This window comes from Sphaerodactylus townsendi, linkage group LG04 (assembly GCF_021028975.2).
Source record: "Sphaerodactylus townsendi isolate TG3544 linkage group LG04, MPM_Stown_v2.3, whole genome shotgun sequence".
In the NCBI taxonomy this organism is placed as follows: domain Eukaryota; kingdom Metazoa; phylum Chordata; class Lepidosauria; order Squamata; family Sphaerodactylidae; genus Sphaerodactylus; species Sphaerodactylus townsendi.
This window is the reverse complement of record NC_059428.1, coordinates 149,234,867-149,257,904: the sequence shown is the minus strand read 5'-3', so window position 1 is coordinate 149,257,904 and position 23,038 is coordinate 149,234,867. Positions and strand designations below refer to the sequence as shown.

The 23,038-nt window shown below is 57.0% G+C and overlaps 3 protein-coding genes across 3 annotated transcripts; 2 read left to right on the top strand and 1 right to left on the bottom strand.

Annotated features, from left to right (window-relative positions):
* The first annotated feature begins 3,847 nt into the window (after positions 1-3,847).
* Positions 3,848-8,592, top strand: KDM8 (lysine demethylase 8). Its single transcript, XM_048493229.1, has 7 exons — positions 3,848-4,725; positions 4,997-5,163; positions 5,387-5,519; positions 6,095-6,136; positions 7,032-7,181; positions 7,560-7,652; positions 7,740-8,592. Exons 1-7 carry the CDS (start codon positions 4,198-4,200, stop codon positions 7,902-7,904), a joined length of 1,278 nt encoding a protein of 425 aa, XP_048349186.1. The 5' UTR covers positions 3,848-4,197; the 3' UTR covers positions 7,905-8,592.
* NSMCE1 (NSE1 homolog, SMC5-SMC6 complex component) lies at positions 8,106-14,736 on the bottom strand. The gene is made up of 8 exons (XM_048493230.1): positions 14,350-14,736; positions 13,606-13,799; positions 11,447-11,568; positions 10,483-10,560; positions 9,472-9,618; positions 9,103-9,219; positions 8,684-8,804; positions 8,106-8,337 (listed from the first exon to the last, which is right to left on the bottom strand). Exons 2-8 carry the CDS (start codon positions 13,766-13,768, stop codon positions 8,291-8,293), a joined length of 795 nt encoding a protein of 264 aa, XP_048349187.1. The 5' UTR covers positions 13,769-13,799; positions 14,350-14,736; the 3' UTR covers positions 8,106-8,290.
* IL4R (interleukin 4 receptor) lies at positions 13,767-23,015 on the top strand. Its single transcript, XM_048494161.1, has 11 exons — positions 13,767-13,839; positions 13,955-14,156; positions 14,387-14,790; positions 16,856-16,988; positions 17,512-17,684; positions 18,029-18,186; positions 19,300-19,453; positions 20,284-20,383; positions 20,902-20,977; positions 21,075-21,160; positions 21,407-23,015. The coding sequence occupies exons 1-11, from the start codon at positions 13,767-13,769 to the stop codon at positions 22,464-22,466; spliced, it is 2,619 nt and encodes an 872-aa protein (XP_048350118.1). The 3' UTR covers positions 22,467-23,015.
* Positions 23,016-23,038: the final 23 nt, after the last annotated feature.

Genomic DNA, 23,038 nt, shown 5'->3' with positions numbered 1-23,038 from the left:
TATCAAAAACTCCCCTGCAGGGTGTGTCTTGCAATTAATTGCTCACTTCCTGTGACAAATTGTTCTGGAGTACTGTTAGCTCTCCCCCCCCCCCCACCCAATCTCCCAGCAATGGTGGGAGAAACAGGGAACAGTTAAATAAATACCATGTTCTGCTGGTTAGGCTGCAGGGCTTTATGTCTGTCTCTGTGTGTATGTGTGTGTATGCGTGTGTGTGGCCAAAAGTCACCTCTGCTTGGCTGCATAGATGTTACAGACCCACAGGACACCCCCCCCCCCACAATCCCCACCTCCTTCCACCTCCCCTGCCGTCATCGACAATTTTCTTCGTGTGCAGATCAAAAGAATAAGCTTCCTGCCTACATGTTAAATTAAATCCATTTCAATTATTTCCTTTTTTATTTGCTCTATAACTCTCCTGTATGATTTCTGCTCCCTTTCAGACTCACTTACCCTAATAGTATGGTTTGGGCTCCAGACCTTAAATTTCGCAAAACACCTCAATTGTTTTTTGAGAGAAATGGCAATACGCGAAGGAACAAATGCTCAACTTTTAAAATCGCTGCCTGGCCATTTGGAAATGTCCCGAGCACGCAGCCGTTCCACTGCGTGAGGATCAATTATGCTGCCTGGGAGAGCAATCCCAGACAGGCTGGGGTGTTGCTCTGAAATGCTCCTGAAAAGAAACGGTGAAAAGCTGCCCTGGATGTCCAGCGTGGCACAGAGCGGCGTAATTGATCCCCTTTCTTGCTTCTTCTGGGGGCTGCTCCTAGGAAAGTATCTAAAGAGCAGCGGGTGCTGTAGCTACAACCTGAGCTCAGAACGAACTCCTTCTTTTGATATTTACCACTTGGGAGGGGGGACATGCCACAGCCAACCCCTGGGAACGCTGAGTCCTGTGGCTGTCCAGTTATTGATCCCATCAGGTGGAAGAAGAGCAATTGCTGCGGCCAAACAGCAGCACACAAGGAGACACAGCCCAGTTGATGGGCAGGCTTGGGCGGATGGCCAGTCTGGAAGCTCTGAACTGAAGGGCCTGGAGTGACCCAATGGAGCAAGACTGCCCCTCCACGGAGAGGGCCGAGACTCAGCCGGCCAGCAGCGCTCAAGGGTGCCAATTCAGCCGCGTTGCTGAGTTGCTGAATGCAAAGGCCGGTTGGGTTAGCGGTGACTTTCAGGGAACGGCAGAAGCACTCCTTGCCAATGCAAGCGCAGCAATAATCTCCCCTCCCTTCTCTTAGTTAACGTTGTTTAATCTCGTAATACCAGGGAAATTATGACAATATGTTGTTCGACACGCAAGTACACAGCCAAGTGCTTTGCGGGGCTCGGCAGCTGCCACTCTCCGCAGAGCAGATGGCCCCGATAAAAACACAATGCGGAGAACAGGTTGATAGAGACATCGCGGTCACTGCTCGCCCGGCACTCCCTCACGACACCCTTGGGCTGCCGCTGGGCCGGGAGCGGGAGCGGCCCACCGGGCCCTGGAGAACTGCTTGAGTGGAACAAGGACTATTCAATACCCTTCCTCTTTTTCTCCTGGGCCCCACTTCTCCTGGGGAAGGGCAGAAGCCTATACCAGTGTGGTGTAGTGCACTCTAATCTGGGGAACTGGGTTTGATTCCCTGCTCTGCCACTTGAGCTGTGGAGGCTTATCCGGTGAGCCAGATTAGCTTCTGCACTCCAACACACACCAGCTGGGTGACCTGGGGCTAGTCACAGTTCTTCGGAGCTCTCTCAGCCCCACCTACCTCACAGGGTGTTTGTTGTGGGGGGGAAGGGAAAGGAGATTGTAAGCCCTTTGAGTCTCCTTAAAGGACAGAAAGGGGGAATATAAATCCAAACTACTACTCCTCTTCCTCCTCCTCCTCCTTTTCTTCTTTATTTGCTCTCCCAGTGGGCAACTAAGATCATGTTGGGAGACAAGCATGCCCTAAGACAGACTGTGCCAGTCACAACAGCCCTGGAGTGTTCCCTCGATCTCCCAGGGGAACGGAGGAGGATCACCCCACCGAAGGCTTACCCACAAAACTCTGAGCTGGTGCAGAGAGGGGTCAGCACTGTGCCCCCGACAGCCTCTGATATTGGGGCCACCTTGTTCCCCTGAGCAGTGTGGTGCTCTCTGGGCAACCTCTGGCCCAGCCAGCCTCCTGCACACGCCAAGGTCCCACCAGCATCAAACGGGGTAGCTGGGGCGGGGCTGGTGGCAGCCCTGCCAAAGAACAGAGGAAGACAGCGGGGGAGGGGGTGCAACCGCCAGGTAGTGGAAAGGAGACCTGCTAGGAGAGGGGAGAACTGGGTCTGGTTTGCAAGGAGTCGGGGAGAGGAGGCGGGCTGAGTCTGGCTCCTGCGGGGGAGAGGCCTTGCCCTCTCATCGGTCGGTTCCACTCCTGCCCATCTCCCTTCCCGGGACTCTGTGTTCAGGGCATGGGCGGAGGAGCGTTGGCTGCCCCTGGCCTCGCTGTCTTCCTGCACAGATCAGATCACTGTTTCCTCTCCTTGCTAATTCACACAGCTGGTTATTACTCACCAAGCTCCCATGATAATCGCCAGGGGAAGAATTATAAATAAATGTGTACAAGCAAACAGATGCTGTCATTTTAAAAATCGATCTGTCTAGCGAAAATGCTCCGCCGAGGGCTCCAGTGCGGAACGACTGAGCAGGTGTCTGTTCCCCAGCCCCAAAGACAGCGACAGAGTCACAGGGGCTAGTTCAGATAAGTCAGTGGGGAGAAGGAAGGTCTGCGGAAGGAAACAGTTGAGCACGGGAAGAGCCAGGCTCCTGTCGCTCCCAGAGAAAAACCTGATCAGGAAGAAAAGGATCTTGCCCAGTACAGAGTCAAAGGACAGTTTTGGCTCCCATGCTCCACCGGCAGGGTCCACAAGGGGCTACCTAGGACCAGGGGCACCAGGGAGGGGGAGGGGGCCTGCCTGCCTGCCTGTGGTGGCGCCCACCAACAATTTCCCTGGTGCCTGCCACTTGTTTTTAGAACCTGTGTGGCTCTGTCTCCTTAATTATACAAGACAATTTTGGCCCATAAGTGAGGCCTGTTTAGACTCAGCCAGGATTGGCATAGAAGAGGTCTCCAGTTCAATTCCTGGCAGCATCTTCAGCTACAGGAACCATGAACAATGGAAGTGAGAAGAAATGACAAGAGATGGAAGAGCAGAGCCGTGCTTTAAAACTGTGCATCGCACGGAGGAGGAAGATGCAGAGATGCGTGGGCTGCAACAGGGTCATGTTTGCGGCCACCTGTGTAAGAGCAGAAGACTCCTAAAGTGCTTCAGTCGTCAGGGTTGGGGTGTTTCTTAAGCCCCCTCCACAACAACCAAATTTCCACCAGGGGTCTTCACAGCATGTGAGATTTGAGCCTTTCGGAGCAGCGCAGAGAGCGGGAAGGGGGAGGAGGCAAGTAGCCAAGAGGAGTGGCTGGGGAGTTTCCTCTCGGGACAGAGGGGAGCCAGAGACTCCCAGGAGGTCAGATCCCGGCCAAGGGTGGAGAGAAGGGGTCTGGGTGGGGTGGGCAGGGGAAGAGAAGCAGCCCCTTCCCCTTGGCCCCTGCAACTGAAAGGGGTGCTTCTCTTCCCTCTCCCCACCCCAGACTCCTGATCTCCCCCCTGCAGCCCCCCCCGCCCCAGCTCGCGCTCCACGTGGGCTGCGTTTCCCAGCCTGGTCCTTCCAAGCCCACTTGCAATCCCGCTCTTGTCCGCTGGGCGGCGCTGCGCGCAAGCTGCCGAAAAGACGCTCTAAGCACTAGCGAGAGGTCGTCTCGGTGGTCGCCTCTCCTCGATGGCCCTGGCGTGCCTAGAGCGGCCTTCCGAGACTCGGGAGTGGAGTGGGGGGGGGGGGGGAGGAGATCGAGACCGGCAGGAGTTTCCTGCCAGGGGGGATTTCGAGTGCTGGGAGGTGGGAGTGCGGGAGCGCCCCCCTCCTTTGCACCTGTTGAGGGAGCCTCCATGTACAAGTGCAGTCTATCTCGGACGGCAGCTGCTGCTGAGATCGGGAAAGGAAGATCTCGATTGGGGGCGCGGAGATCTCAGACCTGATTTGGGAGGGGGATAGAGCACCACTGGCCCCCACCCCCTCCCTCTGAGATGCCTCAGTTGCTGCCAATCTCCCTGGCCCCTTGCTTTGTGAGATTCAGGGGGTAGTTGGGGGGCCTGCTTAGGATTTGGTGTTGGGACGTCCCAGAAGAGATGCCAGGGAGCAAGGGGCTGAGCAGTCCCACTCAGGACAGCGGGGGGCAGTCGCCCACCCCTCCAGACACAGCCCTGGCTGCCCACACCTTGTGGGCTGACCTCCGGGCACTCCTGCCCAGCACCAGAGAGGGCTTGCTGCTGGACTTCGGCGAGGCCGTGGAGAGCAGCGTCCTCCTCTTGCTTCAGCAGGCAGCAGACCTCCTTTACGAGGAGGGCACGGACTCCGCCACCTGCCTGGGCCTGGCCGAGATCATCCTGGACTACTCTTGGGAGAAGCTGAACATCGGGACGTGGAGAGACGTGGACAAGGCGTGGCGCCGCGTCTACGCTTACGGCTGCCTCTTCAAGGTGCTCTGTGTGTGCCGTGCTGGCGGGGCTGTGCCCGAGGCCGTGCGCACCTGCGACCTGGGGCTGCTGATGGGGGCCTCCATCCTGGACAACGTCTTGGCCAAGGTGATCGGCGTCCTTCGGCCACATCTGCCCAAAAGACCTGCGGCTGGAGATGCCAAGGAGCCCCTCCCAAAGGTATTGGGTGCCCCTGAGTTGCTTGCTTAAGCGCCTTTTCCATTGCGCTGGAAACAGATCTGATCCCTGGTTCCAGCCACATTAATGTGCCCCAAAACCCAACAAGCTTGGCCTAAAATGCTGCCTGTGTACCACCCCACACAGAGGTGCCAGAAGGTTTACAGGTGACCAGTGCTCTACCGTCCGACATTTTGGTGGCAGGCACCGAGAATCGGGCTGCCCGTTAAGGAAAGTTTGGGTTGAGAGTGCTGAGAATGTCTCCTCATTGCAGAGAACTCGGACAGGCCCTGCAGAGGTCCCTGCTATAAAAACACCAGAGAGGGTTTTGCGGCTTCACTGCCCGTCGCTGGAACACTTCCGAGATAATTTCCTGCTTCCTCAGAAGCCTGTGATCTTGGAAGAGGTTGTCGACCACTGGCCCTGCATGAAGAAGTGGAGGTGAGAGAAGCTGCCGTGTTTCTGTCATCCCCCCGCCCCCCCCCAAAGTCAGCCCTCAGGGGTAGCTTCCTGCCCTGCTTCCCCAGACTCTGAGCTGGGGGGAAGCCCCTGTTCCTTTTGAGACGAGGCTCAGGACAGACAGTGAGGGAGTGGCCCTCGCTTCTGTGGGTCAGGCCCTTTGGAGAGCCAGAAGCCACCTCAGGGCCTTTGCTTCTCACTGCAGCATAGAATACATCCACCAAGTGGCCGGCAGCCGCACCGTCCCCGTGGAAGTTGGCTCCCGCTACACAGACGAGGAGTGGTCCCAGACCCTCATGTCCGTCGATGACTTCATCAGCCACTACATCGAGAATCAGGTCTTTTGGGGAGGGGTCAGCCGAGCATGCAGTCTGGCTGGAAACAATTGTGGGACCTTTCTTGGCGGGCGGGTGGGTGGGGTGGTGGTGCCATCCTACCTACGGAACCATATCACCCCATATTGCCCACGGAGGACGCTTTGGTCCTGAACAAAAATCTTCTGGTAGTTCCTGGCCTCAGCCAGAGCCAGGGGCTTTTTCAACTCTCGCCACCAGGGCCCTCCGGGACTGTAACCGGTTCTGTTCCACCGGACCTTTGGCTGAGGGCATTCGTGCTTCCTGATACCATCCACTGACCTCCCTGCAATGTGCTCTCTTCAGCGTCGCCTGCTCTCAGTGTCACCCATGCTTGAGTGGCTCCTGCAAAGTTTTATGTGTGATCTGGGCTTTTAATAGGCCTAAATTCTGACACCTTCCTGAGTTTTAATGATAGTCACATTTTATGTATTGAAGGTATTGTTTTAAATGTTTGGGCACCGCCCTGAGCCCAACTTCGGTCAGGGAGGGGGGAGGGATACAAATATAATAAATATGTAAGTGTATAATATTTTCTCCCTTCTTCTCTTCAACTTCAGGATCACACCGGATATCTCGCCCAGCACCAACTCTTTGAGCAGGTGAAGGCTCACAGGGACTTTTGAGGAGAACAGTTGTTGGGAGAGGCCAAAAGGGGCACAGATTGGGCAAGAGAACCGGGTTTGATTCCCTGCTCCTCCACCTGAGTGGCAGAGGCTTATCTGGTGAACCAGATGTGTTCCCGCACTCTTACATTCCTGCTGGGTGACCGTGGGCTAGTCACAGTTCTCTCAGAACTCTCTCAGCCCCACCTACCTCACAAGGTGTTGTGGGGAGAGGAAGGGAGCTTGTCAGCCACTTTGAGTCTCCTTATAGGAGGGAAAGGTGGGATATAAATCCAAACTCTTCTCTCTGCCCCGCTAATCACTGAGCCATCTAAGCAGAGGAGAAATTCCTTCTTGACCCAAACCAAACCCTTCCTCTGACTAATTTCCAGTGAAGCAGCACGATGCAGGACTTCCTGCCACCTGACATTCTGTGGCTGGTCAGAGGACGATGGAGCAAGAACCCACAGGGGCGAACAGATACACATCCCTTCTTAGCACCCCTGGGCCACAGCTGGGGTGGGGCAGCGAAGGAGAAAGCCCACGCAAGAAATTCTTCAGAGGGGTGAATTACTGCCCCTGTTGTGGGTGGGGAGGACCCGCTGAGGGGTTCTCTGACATGCATTCCAGGGAACAGTGATGCCAAGTGGAATCTCCAACGGGTGCAGGCTAATTTCCCCTTAGTTAGGAGCAACCCACAATAGGTGGGGCTGTGCTGCTTTTCCCGTGAAAACATTTGGCGCCTGCCTCAGTTCTCGGGGGCCCATGGAGCCAAAGACGGGCTCACCCACTACCACCGGAGCTCAGGCTGTCTGCTCACACGTGCTCCGCATTTTGAGAGAACGAGGGCGGCCTACGGGTGACTCTCTCTCCGCTTCTCGATCCCTGGCAGATCCCGGAGCTGAAGCAGGATATCGGCATCCCCGACTACTGCTGTCTGGGCAAAGGCGAGGAAGACGACATCACCGTCAACGCCTGGTTTGGGCCGGCAGGAACCGTTTCGCCCCTCCACCAGGACCCGCAGCAGAATTTCTTGGTCCAGGTCTGACCCTCGCTGTGCTTTTTCACAAGGGGGCTGCAAAGGCCTGGAAGGGCTGGAGGAGCAGCCCCGCACCAAGACTTCTGGTCATTCTGCTTTGTAGTGTTGGGGGGTGGGGGAGGTGCTATCTCTGGTTCTCCTAGTAGTGGTGTTATGACCAAATGGGCCAAAAGGAGAGCTTGGCTCCACCCAGCCCCAGCCCCCAGGACTCCTTCGCCCCCTCGAGTCGAGTGACAAGGAGGGCACAGAGAAAACAGTCCAGAGCAGCACTGTGGCGGCTTCCTGCCAAGTGGGAGGATGCTCAGTGGCCCCGATCCCTTTCTGCCCAGTCGATCAGCAAAGAGCAGGCGGCCCTCCAGTCAGGCTCTTTCTCACTGGCAGGTCATGGGTCGGAAGTACGTGCGCCTCTATTCTCCCGCTGAGACAGAAAAGCTGTACCCCCACGAGGGCCACCTTCTCCACAACACTAGCCAGGTGCGTGCTCCCGTTCCCGTGCTGGGGCCGTGTGAGTCTCCCACTGTGGGCGTGGCAGTGAAACAAGGTCGTGTCTGTCCTGCCCAGGTGGACGTGGAAGAGCCCGACTTGGTGCGGTTCCCTCGGTTTGAGACGGCTGCGTTTCAGGCCTGCATCCTAAACCCGGGCCAGGTTCTCTTTATCCCGGTTCAATACTGGCACTACGTGAGGGCCCTGGACACCAGCTTCTCCATCAGCTTCTGGTGGTCGTAGCCCCCCCCCGCTCCGCCCCGGATGGTGGGACTCAGCCTCCTAGACCCCTCCGGGGGAGAGGAAGGAAGGAAGGCAAGTAAGAAATGGGGCAGGAAGACAAATTCCTTCGTCCCCTGTGGAAGGAGTGTCTGTCGGCAAGTGCTGAGCTCCAGCTCGTGACGCAGAGGCCCTCGCGCAGTGAAGGAACGAGGGACAGCACAGTTTGGAGGAAAATACTGCAGAACTTTTAATTCCAGAAACAACACTGAGGGCAGAAGCCCAAGGGGGACTGCAGCTCCGCTGACCCGGCCCAAAGCGGCTCCTTCCTGCTCTGTGAAGACTGGGGAGGAGGGAGAGCATTCTTTGCCCGGCGTCCTGACTGTCACCTGGGTCCTGCAGGAACTCTTCTACCTAGAGGTGCTGGTGGACGGCAGAGTAGCCGGTTGGCTGAGCTCTGGAAAAGAGGGGGGAAAGGCAAGGCTGGCTGAAGGGTGGAGAACAGCTCCTCCCTCGCTGTACCCCAACGGCCACGCAAAACAGCACCCTGAAGCGAGGGCGGCTCAGGAGCTCTGCCAGGGCCCTCGCGGCTGAATTATCATGTCCGTGCAAGGCTGGATTTCTCCCAGGTAACGCTCTCTGCCTGGCATGAGGCACCGGGCGCCTTCTCTCCTGGGAGGCTGCCTCAATAAAAACTCTGCTGTTTTATGGATTTCCTTGTCCTGGTTTAATTGCCGAATGTGCCGTGAGGACAGAGGAGGGCCCCCCCCCCCTTCATGCAGGGGACTTGGAGACGCCCATACCTGGAACCCTTTGAGGCCAAAACTGCTTGCAGTGAGGGCAGCAGGGCTCTGTTTGCGCTTGGACGTATCTGGCTAGGCAGTGGGCGTGCGTGGCAATCCCGCAGTCCGGGCACACTTGTTTCTGAAAGGGAAGGGCCCCGGTTAGCGGGAGGGCTGCCTGCTTGCTTGTGCAACCCCTTGGGGTGGGGGCTCCTCTGCCTGCAGGGCAAGCCCAGCTGGGCTTTCTTCCTGCTTTCCACAAGGAGGCTGCCCCAGGGGCAGGCGTGAGAAGGACCAAGACGCTGCAGCTGAAAGGGAAGGGCGAGAAGCAAGCTTTTGGAGTTCTGGTTTCCCTCCCAGCTTATCCTCTGGGCCAGGCCGGAAACAGCCGCGCCTGCGACCCGCAGGGGAAGCGGTGGGGGCCCCCGTGCCCCGGTTACCTGGATGACCAGGGTGTGGCAGATGTGGCACTTGGAGACCATGTCCGGATAGTGGCTGAGGATGTACTGCTCCAGCTCAAGGATGCAGCGGGCGTGCAGCGTGAACTCTCCCTCTTTCTGGGGGAAAGCAGGCGCTGTTAGACCGGCCTCCCTCTCCCCTGCCTGCTGGGACCCTTCCCCAGGGGAAGCAGCCTGCCCTCCTTGCCAGACTATTGGCATTCCCCCCAGGGATCTTGTGGAACACAGCCGTGCCCCACCCCTCCCCCAAATTGCTGGAAGTGGTCCGGGCCTGCCTCTGTCAGACGGCCACTCGTCTTGCCAAGAGGTGAGCCGAGGCCGCCAGTCCCAGGGGCCGACCGGAGCCGTTACCTCGGACAGCCACTTCTCCTGGACCAGACGCCGCAGCACCTGCTCTGCGTCCCCCTTCCTCATCTTCTTGGGCTTCAGCTGGTCAGCCACGTTCAGCATCTTCGTGGAAGACACGAAGCCATTCTCGGACAAGACGATCTGGTGCATCTGCAGCAAGAGACAAGGGGGGGCCTGAGGAGCACTCCTCCCCCCCACCTTCTCCATGACTTGTCCCCCCGCCCCGCCCCCCTTTCCAGATGGGTGACATGGAGACCAAGTCCAGGCAGTGGCTTCCTCCCGTGTCTGCGGCAAAGATGGGGGTGAGGGAGAGAGACGGCCTGCCCACCGTCCCTGCTTCCCCCACGCAGCTGTGCATGAGGAGAATATCTTCCCCCAACACACACAGTTATGTTTTGGGCCCACACAGCCACAAGCAGAGTTGCTCCAGGCCTTTGACTCCCGGGTAGACCACCTGCCCAGCACGGGCAGCGGCAGCCTCTCCTTTTCTCCTTGCGTCACTGCGAAAGGGAGCGTTGAGTTCTCCCCGTTCCAGAGCCCCCCAAAGAGAGTGGGCCTGCCCTGTGACGTCAGGAAAAGGCGGGACCCCACAGGGTCTGCGCAGCCCCACCCAAAACTCTTCTCCTTTCAGTTGGCACAGAGTTTAGTGGAGCTTCCAAGCCAGCCTGCTGGAGACCAGAGACCAGCTCCAGCATGCTTGTTTCTGATTCCCATCCAGGGCTTGGGGCTGGCAGCTCAGCGGCAGTGGCAACACACCCTGCTAATTGGGGGGGCAGAAAGTAAGGAGCATCCAGACGGCCTGGCTGTTGCTCCAAGGCCTAGAAATGGCACGCTTGAGGAAAGTCCCTCGCGCGCCCCGTCACTGCCCAAATCAGGCACAATAGCCCCTTAGCCAGCCCATGGAGCAACACTGCCTGGTGAGCTTTCTAGACTGAACTACGCCACTCACATGCTCCTGTGCGCGCGCACACACACAGAGAGGTCTGAGTGCCAGCCTCAAAACACACACTTAACTGTTTTCTTGAACAGCTCCAGCTCTGTTTCAGTGTAGTCACTCGCCATTCGAGTCACTGCGGTTTCCGCCATATTCACCTGTGCAAAAACAGAGGTGCTGTTGCTGGTGGCCAGAACTGCCCCTTCCCCTCAAGGTGTTCCTTGTTTGCTCTCTCCCTGCCCTAGATGCTGCTGAGTTGCCCGTGCCTCTGGCACGACGGCCTCCGTAGAATCAGAGTTGGAAGAGACCCCAAGGGCCATCCAGTCCAACCCCATGCAATGCAGGAACACACAATCGAAGCACTCCTGACAGATGGCCATGCAGTCTCTCTTTAAAAACTTCCAAAGGAGGAGACTCTGCCACTCTCCGAGGCAGTGAATTCCACTGTCCAATAGCCCTGACAAAATAGAATGAATAGAATAGAATCTTTATTGGCCAAGTGTGATTGGACACACAAGGAATTTGTCTCCAGTGCATATGGACTCCGGTGCAGTCAGGAAGTTTTTCCTGATGTTCAGGTGGAATCCCTTTTCCTTCACCTTGAACCCATTGCTCCGTGTCCTGGTCTCTGGAGCTGCAGAAAACAAGCTTGCTCCCTCACCAACATGGCATCCCTTCAAATATCTAAACAGGGCTATCATGTCACCTCTTAATCTTCTCTTCACCAAACTAAACATCCCCAGCTCCCTCAGTCTCTCCTCCTCGTAGGGCATGGATTCCAGACCTTTGACCATTTTGGTCGCCCTCCTCTGGACCCGTTCCAGCTTGTCAATCACCTCTGGAGTAACTGGGTCAGGGGTCAGACCTTGACTTGAAACGAGGGGCATTTTATAAAACGTTCTGATGAAGCCTGGAGGCTGTGGAGAGCGAGGGGGCCCCCTCCATTCCACTGAGGGTGCCGACCTCCCTGGCAGACTCTTCCGAGGAAGTTTTTTACTTCCAAGGCCACCAGAGGCCTCAGCACAGCAGAGTTGTCCAGCTTACCAGCGCATAACACGTATGGCCGGACTCTTCCTCCTTGCCTTTCCGGATCTCCATGGAGAGGGGCTGCAGCTGACGGTTGATCACGCCAATAAACTCATCCAGCTTGTCTGCCGCATAATGGACTGGAGGCAGAGGAGGGTGGGGAGATAGAAAACACACACGGTACACAACTCTCTGCATGACACAGCCAGTGCTGGAGTTGGCTTACGGCACAGGCCCCGAGGCCTCTGAAAGGACGGGGTGGGCCAATGCCCGGTTGTCTGCCCCTTGCCCATTGGAACTGGGCCAAACATGTTCGAGGCAGCAGGGAATGGCTGCTCTGGGGAAACGCGTGTTTTCAAAGGGCCTGGTTTTTTTAAAAGCAAATCTGTTCTACTCATCTCCGCACTTAACTGGGTATCCATACATTTTTGTCCTGCCCTTCTGCCAGGGAGCTGGGGGGTGCACAGGCAGGGCCCTCCGTGCATTGCTGGGGTTCCCGCTTGATTTCTTTCTTTTGTGCCACCTATTTTCCGTTGGCACAAAAACCTGCATTTCAGCGAAAAATCCAGCCTGGGGATACAGAAGCTGGCACAACCATGAGGGCCTGCAGGGGGCCAGCTCTACAAGGGTCAGTGCTGTCAGTCACAGACCAGGAAAGGGATTTGGGCGTCTTAGTGGATAGTTCCACGGGAATGTCAACTCAATGCATGGCAGCTGTGAAAAAGGCAGACTCTATGCTGGGGATCATCAGGAAAGGAATTGAGAATAAAACTGCAAGGATTGTCATGCCCTTATATAAAGCTGTGGTGCGACCGCACTTGGAGTACTGTGTCCAGTTCTGGTCGCCGCATCTCAAAAAGGATATTGAGGAGATAGAAAAAGTGCAGAGAAGGACAACGAGGATGATTGAGGAACTGGAGCACCTTCCCTATGAGGAGAGGCTGCAGCGTTTGGGACTCTTTCGTTTGGAGAGGAGACGTCTGAGGGGGGATATGATTGAAGTCTATAAAATGATGCACGGGGTAGAAAATGTTGACAGAGAGAAAATTTTCTCTCTTTCTCACAATACTAGAACGAGGGGGCATTCATTGAAAATGCTGGGGGGAAGAACTAATAAAAGGAAACACTTCTTCACGCAACATGTGATTGTTGTTTGGAATATGCTGCCACAAGAGGTGGTGATGGCCACTAACCTGGATAGCTTTAAAAGGGGCTTGGGCAGATTTATGGAGGAGAAGTCGATCCATGGCTACCAATCTTGATCCTCCTTGATCTCAGACTGCAAATGCCTTAGCAGACCAGGTGCTCAGGAGCAGCAGCAGCAGCAGCAGGCCATTGCTTTCACATCCTGCCTGTGAGCTCCCAAAGGCACCTGGTGGGCCACTGCAAGTAGCAGAGTGCTGGACTAGATGGACTCTGGTCTGATCCAGCAGGCTAGTTCTTATGTTCTTATGTTGTTTTTAGCTCCAATCAGGGTGTTTTCGAGTTGCAATTGCAGGCTTGTGAAATCCGGGCGAACTCACGGCTTGAGCAACAGGAAACACCTGCTGAGGCCCGTGTGGGGCTGGACCCATGGACCCCCGTCTGGGTCCTCTGAAGCTGCCTTCCAAGAAGTAAACAAGGGCCTGCTGCCCCACCCAGCCACTGCCCACCCACACAAGATGCCACATCTGTGCCTTGCGCAAGAACGAGCTAGGGATGCCAAGCAGACACGGCCCCAAGGGCCTCCTCCGATCGGTTGGGGCTTGCCTGCCCTCCCCCTCCTGCACGGCCTGGCAGAGGGCTCCCTGGCTCGGGGGCATGTTGGGCGTGCCACCTCACTGGCATTTAATGGCTTCGACCACCTGACCCCGTACCCCAGGGCTTCCTGCGAGGGCAGAGCAGAGACTGGGGGTGACCAGGGCGTGAATGCCCTCAGAACCCACCCCCCACCCACATTCTCAAGTGAATTGTGGCCCTGTGTCCGCACTTCCAGACGGCTGCTTTTTTAACCTTCCTGCTATATTAGAAATCCAGGTGACTGAAGAGGAGCGGAGGAATGCCTGCCCTCGTCCTCAATCAGCCCCTGGAAGGCGCCCCCCATTTTTGCTGCCCCTTCCGAGCACGGCGACACGGGCTAGCGTGTGCCCCCATCTGCCCCGTCCCGTGCCCTCTGCCACCTGCCTCCAGCCACTCACCCCGATGCAGTTCGCAGCACTGCCGGTGCAGGGTGGCAGCCCGCACTCTGTCCACTGCGCCCCGAGACATCAGGGCCTGCAGGAATTGGCGGTGGGCATCGGTGTGGACGTCCTGGCACAGAGGGAAGGCAGCGACGGGTGTGGACGCCTTGGCTCTGCTCATGGTACCCGCCAGAGAAGTCAGCAGCACACAGCTAGGAGGACCGTCAGAAAGGAGAGCGTCACAGAGAGCTGGTGAGGAAGGCCCAGCCCAGCCCCTCGCGGGCAGCCAGGACGGGCATCAGGCACCTGCCTGGCAGAGGGCTGCCCTGGGGCTCTTGCCCTCTGTTTTCTGGGGACTGCCCCACAGGTCCCAGCCAAGGAACGCCGCCCCTGCAGCCTGCCCCATGCCTGCACACTTGCGCCGCCCTTGAGGGCTGGCGCTGCCACCTCCACCTAGCATGCCAAGAGGACCAACCTGTGCCTGCAGGAGGGGCAAAGCGGCGCGTGGATGAGTTAAGGCAGGGCGGTCAGGCACCAGCCCCCCGCCCGCACCCCGGCCCCCTTCCAGCGTGACAGCCCCCCCCCCCCCGCGCGCAGTGGTGAGACGGCGGGAGGCCCCCGCCTCTGCGCGCCCTTCTTGGGCCCGCTCTAGCCTCCCTCGCGGGGTTGTTGTGAGGGCGCCAAGGGCAGGCGAGCGCCTAATAACGGGGGGCGGGTCTCTGAGCATGGGCAGAGTGCGGCGCTCCGCTCCCCTCCTCTCACCGGGGCGCGGCGCGGCGCGGCGCTGAGGCCGGGGCAGGCGGGGCGGCGGAGACCACGAGGCGGAGGGCGGTGTCAGGCCGGAGGAGGAGGAGCCTGGGGGTGGTGGGCGGGGCCTCGGCGGCGGCGGCGGCGGCGGAAGAGAACGGGCGAGGCCGAGAGAGGGGCGGGTGGCGGCGGCGCTGGCGTCGAGGGGGCTCCGGCGAGGAGGAGGAGGCCGCCGCCGCCAAAGGGGGTCCCTGCGGCCCCCGCCCCCTTCCCACTGGAACTCCACCGGGCGGGCGGGCGGGCCGGCGGGCTCTGGGGGCACCCAGGAGGACCGTGCAATGTGGGTGCTGCCCAGCCCTCTCTCTGGGCAGGTGGCCCCCGGGATGCCCACAGCCTGGCCCGGAGCGCTTGGCCTTTGGCGTTTGGCCGTCTTCCTTTCCTACCTGGTCGCTCCAGGTAAGGCTCCGCGGGCAGGTGGGTGGGAAAGCCCAGGTGCCTCCTGGAGCCTCCTTTGCTAACAGCCTGCGTGGTCAGAGTCGGTGCCCGGTGTGGGAAGCGGGCTGCTGGGCCAGCTGGCAGGGGCTGATGGGATTTGTAGTCCATGAACATCTGGCGAGCCGCAGGTTGCAGACCCCTGGGCCGGTGCCTGGCGAGTGGGGGGCGCTGGGCAGAATGGTCCGCAAAGTTACTGGGAGAAACGGGGGGGGGGGGCTTTTGTGCGCCCATAAGTAGGATCCCGCTAAGTAATTTGTGCTTCGTTCAATGTATCTGGTTGAACACCTGCGCTTTGCTTCAGTTCTGGTTTGGGATTTCTGGCTGGTTCGACTACGACCCCAATTCCCGTTGACTTGTTGAACGACCGCAATTCCCGTTGACTTGTTGATTGTCTCAGCTCACTCTGCATAATAATCAGAGGTGGGATCCAACCTGTTCTCACCACTTCTCTAGAAGTGGCTACTCATTTTTTCTGAGTGCCAAGAAGCACTGCCCAACAGGGACTGGAGGCGCGTGTGTGCGGCGGCGCCACTGTTTGAATCCCACCCCCATCGGAACCTGTTGTTAAAATGTTTGGATCCCACCACTGATTATAATCCGACTTGAATCGAAGTGAGGAAGGCACACTATAAGTAATTAAAAATAAATAAGTGGATCAAGATATTCTAATCAGCCCCCCAGGCCAAAAAATTTTTTTTTCAGAAATCCCCCCTCTCTCCTTCTGTGAGAGTAGGCTGTCTCTTTCATTCATCTCAGGAGTGGGGCAGGTTGGTATGGAGGGGAGGGAAAGGGGGAGATGGTCCTTTGGGTCAGTCATCCAGGCCTGCTTTGCTAGCAGCCGGGGAGGGGGAGGGAACACGGGGTGGGGGGGCACAGATTGTGTAACTGGAGCGAGTTGTGCAGCTGTGACTTTGCCACTTGGTGAGTTTGGGGCAATGGTCGGATTGACAAGCAGTGAGATTTCTGGGTGACTATTTGCATATCAGGACGCTTTGGGAGGTGTCCTTTTGCACCTGGCGGGAAGATCCCAGAGTCTCCAAGAAGTTGTTTTGTAGCTTCTGGGGAAATGAACTCACAGTTCTTGGGAATTGTTTGTTCTCCCGAAAGCTAAACCAGAAATGAGTGGGTGAGTTCTCTTTTGGAGGTATGCAAAGGATAGGGCGGGCCCCAAGCGAGCCGCAGAGTTTGGGATTGCCGGCATTCGCTTGCTCAATTTCCTGCGAAGAGCCCAGTCATTGTTCTGTTGGATTCAGTGTTTTCTGTTATTGTGGTTCATCGTTTCCCCACATCTGGTTTGTGGCAATACTTTTTTATGCATTCGAAGTGCCGTTGCCGTGTGCCAGCAGTTGTTGTGTGGGCTGGCAGAACTGCTCCTCCCAAAACAGCTGTTTTGGAGCAGGCCTGGCCTGTGGCTGATGTCTATTTTGCCCTAATATAATCCTGGTTGGAATTTGTCAACAAAGGCTTCACTGGTTTGAGGGACTGCTATGACGGTTATTTCTGTGATCGTAAATGTGTCATTAGTAATAACAACAAACATTTAAAAAGCCAGCCTGGTGTAGTGGTTAGAGTGTTGGTCTAGGATCTGAGAGACCACAGGTTCGAATTCAGGGATCTCCATTTTTACTTGTGTCTGATGAAGAGGTCTTTGACTGAAATGTGTGCCTCAAAAAATCTTGGTTTCTCAGGTGCTTTTGGACTCGAATCCAGCTCTTCTGTTGCAGACCAACATGAATATCATGGGCGGGGGGGACCAGCATGTCACGTGGGGGAGTGGAATTGTATGCTGTGCTGTGATTTTGCACAGCTGCTTGTGACCACGCAACCCTCCCATGTCCCTTGCCTTGGTGCCTGCCTCTGCCGTGTGCAGAGCAGCGGGGTCTGTGTCCCTGGCCGCAGGGAAGGCGTGAAGGGTCTGCAGCCTCATTGTTGAAGTCGCACCGCCTCGGGTGCAGGAAATGAGAGCCGGGACACACGCACCCCACCAGGGGCTGGGCCTTCGGTGAGCTCTCCTGTTTCTTTCCAGTTGGGGCTTCGGAGAACTTTGACCTGCAGTGTTACACCGATTTCGCCACAGAGGTGGTCTGTCACTGGGATGCAGAGGGTGCTACCGACTGCGCTAAGACGTTCCGGGTGAATGTTTACAACAATGCCAAACTGTGAGTACCTGCACTGTCATGCTGAAGTGTGTTAACAAGGGGCTTGGGGTTGTCTTGGGTCAAGCTGAAGGGGGTTTCTCCGCTCCGTTGTCCTCGGGGTCAGTCTAGGAGTCTACTTGGTGGGCTTTGATGTGTGTGAGCAAAAGAGTTGGGCTGCAGAGTCTCCCCATCTCGCCATATTTAGGCCAGAAAGGAGGATTTCCCCTCTAGAAAGAGCGGTGAGTTCAGACCTGTGCCAGTGAGTCGGCTGGGCAAAGGATTCTCAAATGAAATGTCTCTCTGCCAGCTGCAATACAATGCCAGATCCAAAATGGTTTTGATGATACCCTTTATCAGACTGGGAAAAAGTATTCGCTCCCCTTTTCTGTGCCTCAAAGGGAGGCTTGTTGTGGACCACAAGGGGCTGTCATCAGAACGGGTGGGATGGGGGTGGGGGGATCCTCACCTACAGGGGCTTCATTCTGCCAAGAGGCTGAGTGCGAAGCCCCCTACGAGGAAGTTGCCTTTTCCCCATCTCTTTCAGCCGGCCAAAGTGTGTTCCCGAGAACAGGAGAATCCCAGAGTTTGCCTCCCCCAGATGTTTTTGCAGAATGAATGGGATGAAAGAGACTGATTTCGGCGGGACCGAGTTCACTTTGTCACTGGGGGCTGGGACAAAAAAATCCAAGAACACGACGGTTAAACTTGACAACATCGGTGAGGCTGTGTCTGGCCTTCGTGCGCAGAGTCCTTTTCTGGTCTATGCAGGGATGGTTTCAAGCACAATGGAATGTCGACTGCGGTTGGGGCGGGGGGCCGGCTCGGCCCAAAGGGTCCACAGGAGTAGTGGGTGTCGGAAGGGGAATTAACTCATTAGACCTCCCCCCAGCCCCTCCCTCTCCACTAATGGCTGTGAGAAGGCCCACCACGTGTGTGTGTGGGGGGGGGGTCCCCCTTGTGGTCTCGGGAGAAGCCCCTTCCTTCAGAAACCCCCTGCAGGACTCAGCCCTGCCCCCTGGCTCTCGTTTCTCAGTGCTCGACTGTTGTTTCTCCCCTGAAAGCAGTGAAGCCTCGGCCGCCTATAAACCTCACAGTGACCAAGAGCAGCAAGCGTTCGTTTGTCCTGAACTGGACCAAGGACTACGGCCCAGACAGTCATATTCGAAACATTAAAGTATTACATCAAGTCCGGATTTCATCCGAAGGGTCAGAGCAACCGGTAGGTCTCTCCCTTGTCCCCGCTGTTTCTCTCTCCCTTCCTCTGGAATAGACCTGTGAGTTTGACTTACCCTCTGAACCATCTGCTTCCATTTGCGCAAAGCACTTGGCTTCCCTGAGCGGAGTGATTCAGAAGTCCGCAAACTGCCAATCATCAACCTTCCCACTGGGTGGACTGGCCGCCTGATCAGGGGCAGCCTGGAAATACCCCCGGGGAGTCTGTGCTGCACGTTGCCTCTTTCAATTCCGCTGCTTCTTGGCTTGAGCATTTTAGAATCCTCGATAGGTCGGCTGACAGATCATAGACGAATTCTGCACATGTGGGGAGGCAGAACTTCCCATTGCTGAAGTTATGCTGATTCTTTCTCGGCAAGAGGCGTTTAATATCCCTCGTTTGGAATATCACTTTCTATCAATTTGCCTGGAACAGGGATTGAGCAGACAGTGTGTATTCCTCCCCAGCCCCCAAGCATCCTATTTAAAAATATTCCTCTTCCATTGGCTGCCTTCCAGTCTTCTGGGAAGGAGATTGTAGTGACTGATAAGCCGCAGATTTTAGGTAGAAGTTCCCGATCCCCCATCTGGATTCTTAAAGAGCTCTCCACTCTTCGGCTGCCACCAACCCTGTGTAACGTCTACTCTATGAGGTTTCTGATCGCCTCCTTCAGCTGCTCGGCTGGGCTCCGTAGCAGGGCGTCTCCCGCTGCTTCTCTCTGCTTTCTCTGCTTCAGTGTTCCTCTCACATTTCCATGCTCGAAAGTAAGGGAGATGAAAAACAGGGGTTGCTATACCCTGTTCAGGGTACATGTAAACTTTGACATGCAAACTTTAGGTCTGGCGATAGAAGTCCAAATGCTTTTTCCTGATGCTGTTTTCATAATAAAAGAGCTCACCTGAATATAGATTCCTGTCTTTGTTCTGGAATGCTCTGCTTGGGTCCTAGTGCCTTGGGGACAGAACTAGGCCGGCACCAGGACCCTAGGACAAAGAAAGGTCAGATGAATTAGCAAATCTTCTGTCATCTTTATCCTGAACAGGGTATAGAGAGTTCTTGGTTTTTAAAGGTCAAGTGCAATGGCCTGAAAATGGTCTTGTTATGTTTCCTTTCTCCCAGGAACTGAGAAATATTACAGAGCAAGCAGAACACTGTGAAATTTTTGCTCAGTCCCTGTTGCCAGGAGAGAACTACACCGTGTGGGTGCGGTATAGATTGGCAGACTGGGGGGGCTTCTGGAGCGAGTGGAGCAGCCCGGTCACGTTGATCAACAGTGAGTCCCACCTTCCCCTCCTCCTCTGCAGTGGCGCTGGAGATTTCCACCAATAACTTCCTTGGGCGGGGTGGGACAGAACTTCTAGAGCGGTTGCTGGTTTTGGGGGGGCCAAAACAACCACATAGAATCATAGAGTTGGAAGAGACCCCAGGGGCCATCAAGGCCAACCCCCTGCAGTGCAGAAACACACAATCCAAGCGCTCCTGACAGGTGGCCACCCAGCCTCTACATCTTACAGTTTTGCCCTGGAGCCAGAGGCGGCCTGCTTTCGCTCACAAGAGGGGAAAACACAAACACACACACACTTGCCAAGATTACATCTAGTCTTGTACTCGGGGAGCAGCAGTGGTGTAGTGGTTAAGAGCAGGTGCACTCTAATCTGGAGAACTGGGTTCGATTCCCCGCTCTGCCACTTGAGCTGTAGAGGCTTATCGGGTGAGCCAGATTACCTTGCACACTCCAACACACGCCAGCTGGGTGACCTGGGGCTAGTCGCAGTTCTTGGGAGCTCTCTCAGCCCCACCCTCCTCACAGGGTGTTTGTTGTGGGGGTGTGGGGAGGGAACGGCGATTGTAAGCCCCTTTGAGTCTCCTTGCAGGAGAGAAAGGGGGGAATATAAATCCACACTCTTCTTCAGTCAGCCCAAGAGACCATCCACCTCCTCTGGCAGAATTCTGCCTTGTTGTGAGGCTTGGCGTCTTCGCACTGGAGGTGCTGAGGACCAGGAATTTGGATTGAGCCTCGTGAGGTCATGATGGGTCTGTGCCCCCCCCCCCCCTGCTTTTCGGAGTATTCTCCAGGTGATTTATTGAGTGCTGCTTTTCCAGATTTCAAGCCGGAATCTGGAGACACCCTCTGGCGGCTGATTCTCTTGATCTGCTTCCTGGTGCTGGTGCTGGTTCCAGCCTCTTTCTTCTGCTGGATCAGGTAAAGGCTGCTGGATCCTCGGGCCTTCCCCATGAGGAGGGCAGTGGGAGATGGATTATGCTTCCGGGGCCCCTGCAACATGGGGCGCCCCCCTGCCTTCCCGTGCTGCTTAGCCCATGCGGAAACCACTCCGGACTTCCCATCTGCCTGGCTACCTCATCACGGGTTGGGGGCTGCAGTTCCCAAAGGCCCGTGTGAGAAGCAGCCGTGACTCCATGTTGTGCCAGCCTCCTTGTGTGCCACTTCGTGGCCAGGGTGCTGCTCTTGATTTCACCACCTGCCACTCCCTGTGAAGGCACCTTCAGCTTCCTTGACAGGTGAGCTGCTACCTGCCCTCTGGCTGTCCCCTTGTGGTCGCAGCAGTGCCTTTTGGGCTGGCCACTCTTTCGCTGCAGTGCATTTTTACATCCCCCCCCCCATTTGAGCTGTTGCACAGGATTGAGGTCTGCATGTGCACGTGCTGCTTCTGCCTGAGCCAAGGAGGGCAGGCTGCCAAACGGCCCGTTCTTTCCTTGCAGGCTGAAGCGAGAGTTGTGGGACCAGGTTCCCAGCCCCGCCAAGAGCAAGGTGGCCAAGGACTTTGGGAAGAAGCCGGTAGGAACGCTGCCTCCAGCAGGCTCCCTGGGGGATGGCTTCGGGGGGGCTGCGGTTGGGACCGCTGGGCTTGACTCCTGCTTTCTGTCTCTTTCAGTGTCTGGTTGTGTGGCCGATGCTCCAGGGGGCCCAAGGAAAGGTGCCATTCTGGGCCGCATCAGAGAATCTCTTGGGAAACCAGCGGTGTGTCAGGCAAAGAGCCCCTTTTACATCTTCTGTCACGCTTCCTGCTTTGGTGGGGGGGGGGGGGGGCTTTGCCCAGCGTGCCCCTTTGCCAGGAGGCTCGAGGTGTCTCTGCTCTCAACTCAGACTGCCAGGCAGGGAAGGCCACCGAGGGCAAGGCTGAGGATGGGGGCAGCAGACTAGGCCTCGGCTTTGGACCGGTCAGGGGGCTCCCTAACTGGAGTTTTGTTTTGCTCCCCAAAACAGAGGCTTCACGGGTTCTCTGCTTCAAGATGGGGCCACGTGTTCTGGCCGGCTGGACAAGGCAGTCGTGAGAGTCCCCACATGCCTCATTCCTGAAGCCCCTCCCGTTGAGTCACCTCTTACCATCTGCACCCCCGAAGCAGCCTCAGGCCCTGGAGCCCAGACGGAGGACGAGGAAGACCACATCCCTCGCCATGATGCCTTAACAGACCTCTTTCTGGATATCCTGGGGAGTGGGGGCAGCGCAGAAGGCGCTGAAGCCCCCGACTCGGCCCTGGGAGAGTCCCCTCCAGACAGCGCTCCAAAACTGGAGCTCGAAGATCTTTGCTTGTTTGGTGGGACACCCCAAAAGAATCCCAGTGGTTCGTGCACATCTGGCTACCAGAACTCTGTTGTTTCCGCCTCTTCCCGGGCAGCAAGCCCGGCCCTCGAGCAACCACGAGGCGGAGGCCAATCCTTTTCTCCAACGCAGTACAAATCGCTGGTTTTTCCTCACCAGCTTTCCAGCACCCCCTACCCTGCGGTTGTCACAGACCGAAAGAGCCCCCAGGCCCCAACCTCCCAGCCACCCTGCTACAAGAGCTTTAGCAGCCTCGTGGGTCTGCCCACAGCCAGCGTCCACCCTCCGTGGAAACATCAGCTAGACTTTCCTGGAGTTGACCAAGCCCAGGTGCTCACCAGGTGGCCTCCCTCCTGTGTAGAAGGACTGTTTTCCCCTCCCCAGCAAGAAGCCCCCTCCCAGAACGCTCCGGACATTCCCTGCTTGGCTGGCTACCGGCCCTTTAAAGTGGGTCTTCTGCCCAGCACGGTCTCCCAGGATCCTGGCTGTCTTAGCTCGGGCTCCCCCCAGGACCCCCACCAGGGGGCATTCCAGGGCATTCCAGACCCCATCCTGAGGACATGGGAGGCAGAGACAGGGACATGGCCAGGTGCATCTTGGGAAGAGCCCCTGGCCTTTGACCTCAGCCCGTGCACGGAGGAAGAGGAGCAGGATTCTTGCCAGGGGGGTTTCAGGCAGGGGACAGAGGGCTTCCTGCCCCGGTTGCCTGTTGCGCCTTTCTGACTGGAGCAGTGGCAGAGCGGGGGGGGGGGGGCGGCATATTCAATGGAAGAGGCATGATCTGTCCCCGGGAGGGCAGGACGAGGCTGGGGGTGGGGGATGTACCAGCCAACCCATTACTTCCTTGGCATTTAATGGGGCAGCTGGCTGGCCCAGTGGCTGGCGGTCTCAGCTAGCCACTAGTTTTTCCTCTTGTACCCAATTCACAGGCTGCTTTGGGTTCTGTGAGTCTTTTAGGAAAGGGGCCCAGTGGGAACAGAATACAGCCTGCCCCTTTGCCCCACCTGCTGGGGCCTGTCGCCATACGTGAGCCTCTTCCATTCTGCCCCCGGGTCCCTGTGCCTCTTGCTTCATGGGCAGCTGTCATTACCAACGAGCCAGGGGTCCTGATCCAGCGGCTGGCTGCCTGTCGTGGTCAGTGCTTGGACTTCCGCCTGCTCAGCCGCAGGCAGAACTCAAGAGCTGATCTTTTCCGCCTCCGGGTCAGGCGGCAGGAACTCTGCAAGGGCTTCCCGCTGGGACAGAAAAGGGGAGGGGGGGGGGTCAGTTCATGCGCTTCTGCCAGGCTTTGCAAT

What these genes read in the sequence shown, in the direction of transcription:
- IL4R (XM_048494161.1), top strand. Translation starts at nt 13,767, where the DNA reads ATGGTACCCGCCAGAGAAGTCAGCAGCACACAGCTAGGAGGACCGTCA. An exon ending in CACCCCGGCCCCCTTCCAGC is followed by an intron (nt 14,157 to 14,386) that starts GTGACAGCCCCC and finishes AGGCCGGGGCAG; the next exon opens with GCGGGGCGGCGGAGACCACG. An exon ending in AATCTCTTGGGAAACCAGCG is followed by an intron (nt 21,161 to 21,406) that starts GTGTGTCAGGCA and finishes TCCCCAAAACAG; the next exon opens with AGGCTTCACGGGTTCTCTGC.
- NSMCE1 (XM_048493230.1), bottom strand. Translation starts at nt 13,768, where the DNA reads ATGAGCAGAGCCAAGGCGTCCACACCCGTCGCTGCCTTCCCTCTGTGC. An exon ending in GCCATACGTGTTATGCGCTG is followed by an intron (nt 10,561 to 11,446) that starts GTAAGCTGGACA and finishes GTTTTTGCACAG; the next exon opens with GTGAATATGGCGGAAACCGC. An exon ending in TGGAGCTGTTCAAGAAAACA is followed by an intron (nt 9,619 to 10,482) that starts GTTAAGTGTGTG and finishes CTCTTGCTGCAG; the next exon opens with ATGCACCAGATCGTCTTGTC.
- KDM8 (XM_048493229.1), top strand. Translation starts at nt 4,198, where the DNA reads ATGCCAGGGAGCAAGGGGCTGAGCAGTCCCACTCAGGACAGCGGGGGG. An exon ending in CCCTGCATGAAGAAGTGGAG is followed by an intron (nt 5,164 to 5,386) that starts GTGAGAGAAGCT and finishes TTCTCACTGCAG; the next exon opens with CATAGAATACATCCACCAAG. An exon ending in AGCAGAATTTCTTGGTCCAG is followed by an intron (nt 7,182 to 7,559) that starts GTCTGACCCTCG and finishes TCTCACTGGCAG; the next exon opens with GTCATGGGTCGGAAGTACGT.